Source organism: Typopeltis vanoorti, chromosome 4, assembly GCF_054136105.1.
Source record: "Typopeltis vanoorti isolate ZY-2024b chromosome 4, IOZ_Tvanoo_1.0, whole genome shotgun sequence".
Lineage (NCBI taxonomy): Eukaryota > Metazoa > Arthropoda > Arachnida > Uropygi > Thelyphonidae > Typopeltis > Typopeltis vanoorti.
In genome coordinates this window covers 49,596,337-49,608,885 of record NC_143552.1, presented here as the reverse complement: position 1 = coordinate 49,608,885, position 12,549 = coordinate 49,596,337, and the positions used below count along the sequence as shown (strand labels likewise).

The 12,549-nt window shown below is 35.6% G+C and overlaps 1 protein-coding gene across 3 annotated transcripts in view; it reads right to left on the bottom strand.

Annotated features, from left to right (window-relative positions):
* Positions 1-12,549, bottom strand: part of alpha-Cat (catenin alpha) — a 610,048-nt gene that overhangs the window by 172,543 nt on the left and 424,956 nt on the right. For all 3 annotated transcript variants that reach the window (XM_090391790.1, XM_090391792.1, XM_090391791.1), the window contains exon 14: positions 2,363-2,432. In XM_090391790.1, the coding sequence (XP_090247916.1) occupies positions 2,363-2,432 (70 nt within the window). The remainder of the gene's footprint in view (positions 1-2,362; positions 2,433-12,549) is intronic.

The window sequence follows — 12,549 nt, the reverse complement described above, 5'->3', positions numbered from 1 at the left end:
GATCAAAACTTAGAGAATTGCTCAACAACATATTCATTTGTCAACATAACAATTATCTGCATGTAGCATAAATACTGGACAAACTTTCAAAAATTGAGCAATTTGTTTACAAACCAAAATGCAGTGAATGAATTTTAACACAGATAACAAATAATTAAAGTTGGAATAATATGCTATACTGTCCTGGAAGTGCTTTGATTAACTGAACTTGTGAGAAATCAATTTCAATAAATATGTTTACTTTCCTAATGAATGGGTTGAGATAGGTATTTTATGTTAACAAATTGTAATTTAGATGCAACTTTTGTACTCTATTATAAACATCTCAGATGCATCATTTTTAAGAAAGCTTTAAGATTTAACAATCACATACCAATGGATGAAAAAAACAAAAACAACAGATTATATTCCTGAGTTTATAATACATCTTTATGATTTCGAAGTGGACAAATGCTAATAAAATGGAAATTGGGAAGTATTAGAATTTAATCGCAGACTTTTTGCAGTTGAATTTCTGCTTAGGACATGGACTGGTTATTACTAACACCATGTTCCAACATAAAAATGTGCACAAATTCACATGGACAGAAGAGGCAAGGAATAAGAAAAGTCTCACTGACTATGTTATTGTTGATAGTGATGTTTTCTCCCGGGTGCAGGACAGCAAAGTGAAGGATTTGAAATTGGAAGTGATCACTATTTAGTCTTGAGCAGGATAAAATTGAATTTCATATTGAAAAGAATAACATGTAAGAAAGTTTTAAAGCAAATAAAAGTTGAGCAGCTCTCAGATGTGAACTGTAGACTAAAATACACAAAGATTATTGAAGAAAAAATGAAGGAGTTTGAGAACAGGAATCAAACCTTGGAGATTCAGTGGAAAGCCTTGAAGAAAGCCCTGATTGATTCAGCTAGAGAGGCATGTGGTGAAGTTGTCTGCAAGGATAGAAAAATTAAAACTGCATGGTGGACACAGGAAGTTAAACAGGCAGTGAAGGAAAAGAAGAAAGCATATCAAAAGTTCCTGGCAAATAAGTCAGCTTGTGCTCTTAGGGAATACAGAGACAAACGTAAAAAAGCTAAACACTGTAAAACCAGCGAAACAAAAGTCATGGGAGGACTTTGGCAAGAATATAGAAAATAAATATCAAGAAGGTGGCAAAATATTCTGGAGGTTGTTGGAGAAGCTTAGGAATGGAGGAAAGAGTGCAGGGAGATGGTTTAATGTTAAATCTGGTGTGAGACAAGGATGTACATTATCCCCTCTGTTATTCATTATCTATATGGATCACATCATGAAGGAAAGTGGTATTAAACATGTTATCAAAATTGGAGATGTTAATGTCAGCTCTTTGCTTTATGCGGATGATGTTATACTTCTAAATAAATCCGCTACAAGTCTGCAAGATTCTCTGACTAAATTGAATAGCTGTTGTAATAGATATGGTATGAAGGTCAGCAATAAAAAGACAAAGACAATGAAAATAGGCAGAATCATTGAAAATGTCAACTGTGTTGTGAATGGAGAACCTGTGGAACAAGTAAAACATTTCAGCTACTTAGGCACAATTTTTACTGAAGATGGTAAACTATATATAGAAATAGACAACAGAATCAGCAAAGCTGGTATGGTAGGAAGTCAATTGAATAAATTCATATGGAATAAGAAAGAAGTTAGTCAGAACACTAAATTAGCTGTATATAAGACTGTGTTCAAACCAATTTTAACTTATGGATCTGAGAGCTGGGTCAGAAGTAAAACACTTGACCAAAGACTAGAGACCGCAGATATGAGAGTTCTGAGAAAGATTAGAGGCGTGAACAGATGGCATCAATGGCAATATCATATTAAAAATGAGGATATTAGGAAAGAACTTGACATTGTCAGCATCCAGGAATGCGTTAGCAGAGCTAATCTCAGATGGTATGGTCACTTAAATAGAATGGGAGAGGAAAGATTAGCAAAACAAGTGTTCTCTGCCAGGTTGGCAGGAAAACGACCCAGAGGAAGACCAAGATATAGGTGGATTGATACGGTACAAAGTGCCTTAGACGATAGAAATATAAGATCTGATAATGTTGGAGTCTTGACAAGTAACAGACTGATTTGGAGGAAAATTGTAGATAGGAAGTTAGTAATGATGTAATTTTTTCATGTAGTACTGTCATATCCTGTACACCCCCTTGAGGGTACATGGCAGGAATTTGATGATGATGATGATGATGATTAAAAGTCTGCTTTACAGAGAGTTGACCTGTAACAGAATAACCAATCTTTTGCAAATATAATGAAAGTTCGGTATCAATAAAACCAATAAAACAAATACTATACTAAGATACAATAAAAAAAATCATCTCTTACATTTACTTTTAGTTTCTGAAGTATTTCCTTCAAATTCTATTTCTGTTTCTGAATCCAGTTCTTCTGCTGTCTGCAAAATAACACATATTCAAAAGAAGTTCACTGATACAAAACAAAACAAAAAACTTTTACAATTAGATTAGACTTTTACAATTGTTATCACTTAGTCAACTATTGTTCCAAATTGGGGATGGATGGTGAGGAAGTACTTAAGATAAAAATAGAATGTGTGGGTGTAGGAAGTTTTTCCACTTGGTTATACTATAAATTAAAGATATCAAGAAATTATATACTTAGTTTAATCCTTTATCCAAGTGTAAGCAAACAAGTTTGTGCCTGAAAAATTTTCAGGAGTGGGGCTTTTGTTGGTTGGTTTATAGTTTATTTGGCACAAAAACTACAAAGGTCATACTGTGCCATACTAAAGGTTACAACATTAGCATTTACGGAAAATTGTAAACAATATGTCTATACAAGAATCTAATTCCACAAAGCAGCATCTATAGATAAACAGAACTGCTCCAGAGCGCACAGCAACAAACAAGGTCAGAGGTAATTACAGTAGTGCAAAAATAGTTAACAATACAAGTTAATACACAAAATATGAAACACTAAGTCAATGAATGCAGTATCTACAAATATGTAAAATTATAATAGGCGCTTTTACAGCAGTACAAAAATAGACAAAAAAAAAGGGATTATTATACAATATGCATGGATGGAAATTAAATTTAGCAATGTAGTATGAACAGAATTACTAGAAGGTACACAAATAGACAAGGTGTCCTACAGCACTACATGATTATTCAAAAAATAAAGTAGTAAATAAGATGCATACACAAAATTTATGTTAAGCAATGCAGTATCTACATACGAACAAAATTGCTGCAGAAGTTTCAGTAGTACATAAATAGATAACAGTATAGGTTAACATGTGTATATGCAGAACAAGTCAAGGAAAGCAGTATCTACATATAGTAAGATTACAACAAACATTATTATACTAATACTTAAAGAGTCAGAAAGGAATTATTATACAGCATATATGCATAAATAAGTTTAGCATTATGGTATTTACATATTAACAAAATTACAGCAGGATGACACAGATGTACAAGATCAAGGCCTATGGTAACACATAATTAGTCAGATTTAACCTAATGAATAATATTTATGTATAAAAGTTAAGTTAAGCAAAACAGTATTTACATATAAACAAATTTATAGTCAAATGTGTTTGTACAAATTAATTCTTTCTAAAAAATTAAAAACATCATGCAATTTGCCTGAGTCTGCTAGCATTTCCTTAAGTGTATATGGCTTGGTTAGATAGGTGAATATTTCATTCCTCTCTCGTGTAAATTATTGACAATCTACCAGAATATGATAGTGAGATGTGTGTTGCATTTTTCACATATGGAGAGGGTCATCAGCTCTCAGTAAATGAGAATGTGTAAGGTAACTGTGACTTATGCAGAACCTAGCAAGAACAACCTCCTCCCTTCTCTACTCTTGGTTGACTAGAATTACAGTATTTAATTTCAGGTTTAATGTTATATAATTTGTTTGTTAATGCTTCTTGCCATGTTGACTCCCACTGAGCAATTAGCTCTGATTTTATAAGCTGTCTGTATATGGAACTGTCAAACAGTATGTGGAGAAGGTATGAGCTGATTTAGCAGCTGCATCTGCAGCCTCATTTCCTTTGAACATCGAATTTGAACATCAAAATTAAGGATTTCCATTTTATGAAACAGGTACTGGATGTGGATTATACATACGAGAGAAGATAGCCTGTAAAGAGCTCAATGAGTCTGTATAAATTATACACTTTTGGTAATAGTTTTCTTTTATATGCACAAGTACAAGATGAATGGCATGTAACTCTGCTGTATAATTACTGCAGTCTGGTGGGATCTGATTTGAGATAATAATGTTAGGAAACACAGCAGCACAGCCAACAGAGGTATTAGTTCTTGAACCATCGGTATAGATGGGTAAGAAATCAGCTTTTGCTGCTTTGTGTGCATTAAACAATTGCAGGTAAATGGATGATGGAGTATAAGATTTCTGTAGCTGACAAAGTGAGAGGTTGCAGGATGGTGTGCAAACCCCATGGATGAATGCTGTTATGTTTAGTGCAGCTAATGTTGTCAACATTTATACTAACAGCGTGCATAGTTTCTTTAACATGCATACCAAAAGGATGTACAACAGTTTGATGTGTGTGATATTAAGCTTCCCAATGCATAGAGAAGATACTATTCCATGTAGGGTGATCTGGGAGAGATTTTATTTTAGGGCGTAATTAAGAGATAACTGTTTCTGTCGAAGTGATAGAGCCGGTTCATTTGCTTCAACATAGAGACTTTGAGTGGGTGATGTGCGAAAGGCACCGGTAGCTATCCGTATACCCTGATGATGGATGGAATCCAACCATCATAGGTTACTCTGTCTTGCAGAACCATAGACTTGGGACCCATAATCCAGCTTTGAAGGCATAAGTGCATGATAAAGATGGAGCAGTAAAGCTCGATCAGCACCCCACTCAGTAGAGGATAGAGTGCGAAGGAGGTTCAAAGTTCTTTTGCACTTTTCTCTTAGTTGACGAATGTGTGCTAGAAATGTAAGTTTTCTGTCAAAGATGAGTTGCAAGAACTTGGTTTCTGTAGCTACTGGATTTTAGTTCAGGATCTGGGTGATGAGTGCATTTTTGACAGACGTGTATGCAGACACTTTTTTCTGTTGAAAACCTAAATCCATTATTAAGAGCCCACAGAGAGACACGATCAATTGCTTGCTGAAGTTGTCTTTCAATTACTCTCATGTTACGTGAGTGACAGTAAATTGTGAAGTCATCAACACATAGAGCATTGTTTAGAGTGGGAGGAAGCTGTTCAATCATCATCATACGTATCAAGGATTTAGGCCTAGTCATCGGCCTTAAAAGTCATTGTTGAATCGTTTAAGAGGACGTCTCCTGGTTTTCTTTTTCCTAATGGCTTATACTTTAAGGCTAGTTTTGGTAATCTTTCTGTTTTCATTCTTTGAACATGTTCCATCCATTTATGTTTATATTTTTAAATTTATTTTTTATTTTTTTTATTACTGGTTCTTGGTTTAATTCTTTCATAATTTCTTCATTTCTTTTGTGATCAAATAGGGTATACTTTGCAGATTTTCTCATAAACTTAATTTCTGCTGTTATTAATCTTTGTTTGTCTTTTTGTTTTACTGTCCAGACCTCGCTTCCACACATTAAGACTCGTAGGGCTAACGTATTGTATACTTTTAGTCTGGCTTGTTTTTGAACTAGGTGTGGTTTAAATATAGAATTAATTACACCTGTTATTTTTAAATATTTTGCAATTTTTACATTTATATCTTTTTCATTTTCATATGTGATCATACATCCTAGGTAGTTAAATGAATTCACCTGCTCTAAGATCTTGTTATCTATTACTATTTTAGTTTCTTGCTGGATCTTGTCCTTTAAAGGCCATAGTTTTTGATTTTTCTGTTGTTCTTGTTGTTGAAGCTGTTCAATGATTGAGTTAATTTTAATAGCAAAAAGGGTCACATTTAAGATAGAGCCTTGGGGAACACCCTGTTCTTGATGATATGGTCGAGGTAGCGTATTTCCCACTCTGACTTGGAAAGTTTGCCTGGACAAAGTTTTTAATAAATATAGGAAGTGTCCTTTGAGATCGAGGTTATAGAGATCTTTTAATATGCCATATCTCCAGGCTGTGTCATAAGCTTTTTCCATGTAAAAAAAAAAATGAGACAAGATGTTCTTGCTTCAGAAATGCATCTCTTATACAAGTTTCTAAACGAACCAAATGGTCTAAAGTTGATCGATGTCTACGGAAACCACATTGTGTATTACTGGAGAGAAGACTGTTGCTTTCTAAATAACAGAGAAGTCTGGCATTAAGCATTTTCTCTAATATCTTACAAAGACAATGGGTCGATAGCTGGTCAGAACAATGGGTCAATAATTATTTGCTTGTGTTGGATCTTTTCCTGGTTTTGGGATAGCAATGACAATTGACTTATGCCAAGATTTGGAAACTCTTCCTCTGCAAGTATTCTATTTTATAATAAGAGAAAAAGATCCATAGAGGATGATGGTAGATGTTTTATCATTTCATAATGGATGTCATCAGGTCCTGCTGCACTAGGGTGAGATTGTAGGAGAGCTCTTTTTAGTTTTTCCTTAACAAATCGCTGATTATATGGCTGAAGAATGTTGGTAGAAAAATTAAGCCTTTGTTTCTTTTGCTGCTCTTTCAGTATTAAAAATTCAGGAGAATATGAAGCTGTTGCAGAGATTCTAGCAAAGGTTTCTCCCAAAGCATCTGCAATAGCTTTGGGATCAGCAATAACACTTCCATTATGGTCTAAGGTAGACAAACACTGTGTTCTATATCTGCCTTTCATTTTCTGGATGTTATCCCATACAATTTTTGTACTGGTCATTTGATTAATTGATCTAGTAAATTGGATCCATGATTGTTTTTGACTTTGACATCTTACATAACGTGCTTTGGCTTGAGCATGCTTGAAAGCTAATAAGTTTGATTATTATTATTATTATTATTATTTGACACCTCCAGGGAGTCCAAAGACTCATCGAGGGAGAGTGTGCCAACAGCATCAAACGATTGGCCCCCTTTCAACTACTAACCATGCTCAAACTTACTTAACTGAGCCATTAGTAGCAGAGGCTCTACCAATCGACCAACCTTTGCCGGCAATTGATGTGGTGGGGTATCTATGAAATATGCCCCAAGCTCTGTGTTGATCTTTTTTTGGCTGTCTGACATCCTGAGTTCCACCAAGGCTTTGGATAGATTGGAAACCGAGATGATGTTTTTGGGATGGAGGCTGTTGCTGCCTGGACAATGCATTCTGTTAGATATTTTACTGCTTCATTGATAGGTGTTTGACTGATGGCATCAGCATTAAATTTTGCAAGATGAGAGAAAGTGTTCCAGTCAGCCTGGGCAATTTTCCATATAGGTATCCATGTGGGTGAACATGATTCCTGTGAAGACATTGTGCAGAAAACTAGAAGCTTATGACTTCACATCACTTGCCTTAGTATCCCATAATGCAAAAAACATATCCTTTTGGGTATGAATAATGCTATGTATTATGGGAAGGGTCACTACTCCGACCAGATTCGATCTTTGTTCAGATGTCATCAGTGGGAGCCAGACCAGAGATGATACCAAATTTGAAGTAATGCAGAAGTCTTCTTTTCATACACGAGTTGCCAAGGGTGTCACACCTATCTCTAATCTAGAGTATTTTAGTAATAATGTGCGAAACCTTTTGGCAGCTCGTATATATGAAAATATGACTTCTGCATTACTTCAACTTTGGTATTACCTCTGGGTCTGGCTCCCACTGATGAGACCTCAATAAAGGTTGAAACCGATCTGGGTAGTGACCCTTCCCATAATGCACAGCATTATACATACCAGTAAGGATATGTGATTTCCATTATGGGATACTAAGGCAAGTGATGTGAAGTCACAAGCTTCTGTATACGAGTTGCCCCAGTCCCGAAAATAGTTCTGGCACAAACTTGTTTGCTTACACTTGGATAAAGGATTAAACCAAGTATATAATTTCTTGGTATCTTTAATTTATAGAATGTGTGGGTGTGTTTGCGTGTGGCAGGCATACTCTTAGGCTACCTAACCTTTTGCATTGTAAAAATAGATTATTTATTTAAAATTTATTTTCTTATTTATTGTACTTGTTCTTGTTTCAAAATTATACTATACTTTAACTTAAATACTCTACTTATTATACAGTCTTAACTCCGAGTGTTCTAATCCGTTGCTTGATTTAGTCACTTATATTTAATCTTTAACAGCTAGCTAAACAAAAGTCATGGGAGGACTTTGGCAAGAATATAGAAAATAAATATCAAGAAGGTGGCAAAATATTCTGGAGGTTGTTGAAGAAGCTCAGGAATGGAGGAAAGAGTGCTGTAAAAGAAATTAGAGATGATAAAGGTGACATGAAAAAGGGAGAAAAAGATATCCTTGAAGTATGTAGTAATTACTTTGAAAAAGTGCTTAATGAAACAAGCAGTGATGACAGCACAGTGGTAAAAAAACACTGATCAAGCATGCAGTCAGAAATACATATCCATACTTGAAGTAGAAAAAGCCATCAAAGGCTGGAAATGTGGAAAGGCTGCAGGAGTAGATGATATGCAACCAGAAATGCTGAAGTATGGTGGTATAAGAGTCTTACAGTGGCTGCACGGCATAGTTCAGAAAGCCTGGACAGAGGGACGAATTCCCGATGACTGGAGTAGAGCTCTCATAGTACCCATATATAAAAAGGGAAATAAAACTGAATGTGAGAATTACAGAGATATTTCCCTACTGAGTGTTCCTGGCAAGATCTATGCAATTATACTTGAGAAACAGCTGAGAAGAATTGTGGAAGAAAAACTTGGCGAAGAACAAGCTGGATTCAGGTCAAATAGAGGCTATCAGGATCAGATCTTCACTTTACGACAAATAGTCGAGAAAGCATGAGAATATAACAGAGATCTGTATTTAAGTTTTGTCGATTTGGAAAAGGCATATGACAAGGTGCCAAGAGAGAAGCTATTCAATACGCTACAGTTATATGGTGTCAATGGGGCATTATATCAAGCAATACTTAGTCTTTATTTGAGTTGTAAGTCAGCAGTTAGAATTGAAGGAAGTACAGGAAGATGGTATAATGTTAAATCTGGTGTGAGACAAGGATGTACATTATCCCCTCAGTTATTCATTATCTATATGGATCACATTATGAAGGAAAGTGGTATTAAACATGATATCAAAATTTAAAATGTTAATGTCAGCTCTTTGCTTTATGCAGATGATGTTATACTTCTAAATAAATCCACTACAAGTCTGCAAGATTCTCTGACTAAACTGAATAGCTGTTGTAATAGATATGGTATGAAGGTCAGCAATAAAAAGACAATCATCATCATCATCATCAAATTCCTGCCATGTAACCTCAAGGGGTGTACAGGATATGACAGAACTACATGAAAAATTTACATCATTACTAACTTAATATTTACAATTTTCCTCCAAATCAGTCTGTTACTTGTCAAGACTCCAACATTATCAGATCTTATATTTCTACCGTCTAATGCACTTTGTACCGTATCAATCCACCTATATCTTGGTCTTCCTCTGGGTTGTTTTCCTGCCAACCTGGCAGAGAACACTTGTTTTGCTAATCTTTCCTCTCCCATTCTATTTAAGTGACCATACCACCTGAGATTAGCTCTGCTAACGCATTCCTGGATGCTGACAATGTCAAGTTCTTTTCTAATATCCTCATTTTTAATATGATATTGCCATTGATGCCATCTCTTCACGCCTCTAATCTTTCTCAGGACTCTCATACCTGCGGTCTCCAGTCTTTGGTCAAGGGTTTTACTTCTGACCCAGCTCTCAGATCCATAAGTTAAAACTGGTTTGAACACTGTCTTGTATACAGCTAATTTAGTGTTCCGACTAATTTCTCTCTTATTCCATATGAATTTATTCAATTGACTTCCTACCATACCAGCTTTGCTGATTCTGTTGTCTATTTCTATATTTAATTTACCATCTTCAATAAAAATCGTGCCTAAGTAACTGAAATGTTTTACTTGTTCCACAGGTTCTCCATTCACAACACAGTTGACATTTTCAATGATTCTGCCTATTTTCATTGTCTTTGTCTTTTTATTGCTGACCTTCATACCATATCTATTACAACAGTTATTCAATTTAGTCAGAGAATCTTGCAGACTTGTAGCGGATTTATTTAGAAGTATAACATCATCCGCATAAAGCAAAGAGCTGACATTAACATCTACAAATTTTGATATCATGTTTAATACCACTTTCCTTCATAATGTGATCCATATAGATAACGAATAACTGAGGGGATAATGTACATCCTTGTCTCACACCAGATTTAACATTATACCATCTTCCTGTACTTCCTTCAATTCTAACTGCTGACTTACAACTCAAATAAAGACTAAGTATTGCTTGATACAATGCCCCATTGACACCATATAACTGTAGCGTATTGAATAGCTTCTCTCTTGGCACCTTGTCATATGCCTTTTCCAAATCGACAAAACTTAAATACAGATCTCTGTTATATTCCCATGCTTTCTCGACTATTTGTCGTAAAGTGAAGATCTGATCCTGATAGCCTCTATTTGACCTGAATCCAGCTTGTTCTTCACCAAGCTTTTCTTCCACAATTCTTCTCAGCTGTTTCTCAAGTATAATTGCATAGATCTTGCCAGGAACACTCAGTAAGGAAATATCTCTGTAATTCTCACATTCAGTTTTATTTCCCTTTTTATATATGGGTACTATGAGAGCTCTACTCCAGTCATCGGGAATTCGTCCCTCTGTCCAGGCTTTCTGAACTATGCCGTGCAGCCACTGTAAGACTCTTATACCACCATACTTCAGCATTTCTGGTCGAATATCATCTACTCCTGCTGCCTTTCCACATTTCAAGCCGTTGATGGCTTTTTCTACTTCAAGTATGGATATGTATTCCTGACTGCATGCCTGGTCAGTGTTTTTTTATCACTGTGCTGTCATCACTGCTTGTTTCATTTAGCAGTTTTTCAAAGTAATTACTCCATACTTCAAGGATATCTTTTTCTCCAGTTTTCATGTCACCTTTATCATCTCTAATTTCTTTTACAGCACTCTTTTCTCCATTCCTAAGCTTCTTCAACAACCTCCAGAATATTTTGCCACCTTCTTGATATTTATTTTCTATATTCTTGCCAAAGTCCTCCCATGACTTTTGTTTAGCTAGTTTTACACACTGTTTAGCTTTCTTACATTTGTCTCTGTATTCTGTAAGAGTAAAAGCTGACTTATTTGCCAGGAACTTTTGATATGCTTTCTTCTTTTCCTTCACTGCCTCTTCCTGTGTCCACCAGGGAGTTCCGATTTTTTTTATCCTTGCACACAACCTCACCACATGCCTCTCTGGCAGAATCAATCAATGTATTCTTCAGAGTTTGCCACTGAATCTCCAAGGTTTGATTCCTGTTCTCAAACTCTTTCATTTTCTTTTCAATAATCTTTCTGTATTTTAGTCTACAGTTCACATCTGAGAGCTGCTCAACTTTTATTCGCTCTAAAACTTTCTTACGTGTTACTCTTTTCAATATGAAATTCAATTTTATCCTGCTCAAGACTAAATAGTGATCGCTTCCAATTTCAAATCCTCTGTACACTCTGGTGTCCTGCACCAGGGAGAAAATATTAATATCAACAATAACATAGTCAATGAGACTTTTCTTATTCCTAGCCTCTTCTCTCCATGTGAATTTGTGCACATTTTTATGTTGGAACATGGTGTTAGTAATAACCAGTCCATGTCCTGAGCAGAAATCCAACAGATATTTGCCATTATTATTAGCTTTGCTCTTTTCACCAAATTTTCCCAAAATATTTTTATATGTCTCACAATCATTTCCTACTCTGCTATTTAGATCCCCAACAAGGACCAACTTTTCCTTTGTCATTGTGTCAGTTGCTTTTTCTAAAGTGTCAAAAAATTCCTCCACTTCTACCTTAGTAGAACCTTCTGTGGGACCATAGGCACAAATAAGTCTCATTGTCCAGTTCCCCATTCTCATATTTGCCCACATTACTCTACTTGAGACTCACTGCCATTCAAGAAGATTAGCCTCATATTTTGTGTTGAATACTATGGCTACTCCTTCTTTTCCTTGATTGTCATTGCCTGAATATAACATTTTGCATTTATTGGTCAGAAAGATCTCACCAGTTTTAGTCTTTTTTTTTTGTTTCGGTCACCCCTATTATGTCGATCTGGTACTTATCTAATTCCTCAGCTAGCTCCATTTCTTTGCCATTCAGGCTTCTTACGTTGATAGTACTGATCTTTAACTTTGGTGATGTTGAGTTGGGGTTTGTTTTCAGATTTCTTCCAGTAGCTGACTTTTCGCTGTTTGCCCTGCTTCCCTGGCGAAAACAACGGGGGCCTTGTTTAACCGGGCGACGCCCCAGTCGGCATGAAATTTTGCCATGTTGTACCATCATTTTTTATTTTGGTTTAACCAATAAGAATACAATTTGGTCGGCTAAATCCCAAATTGC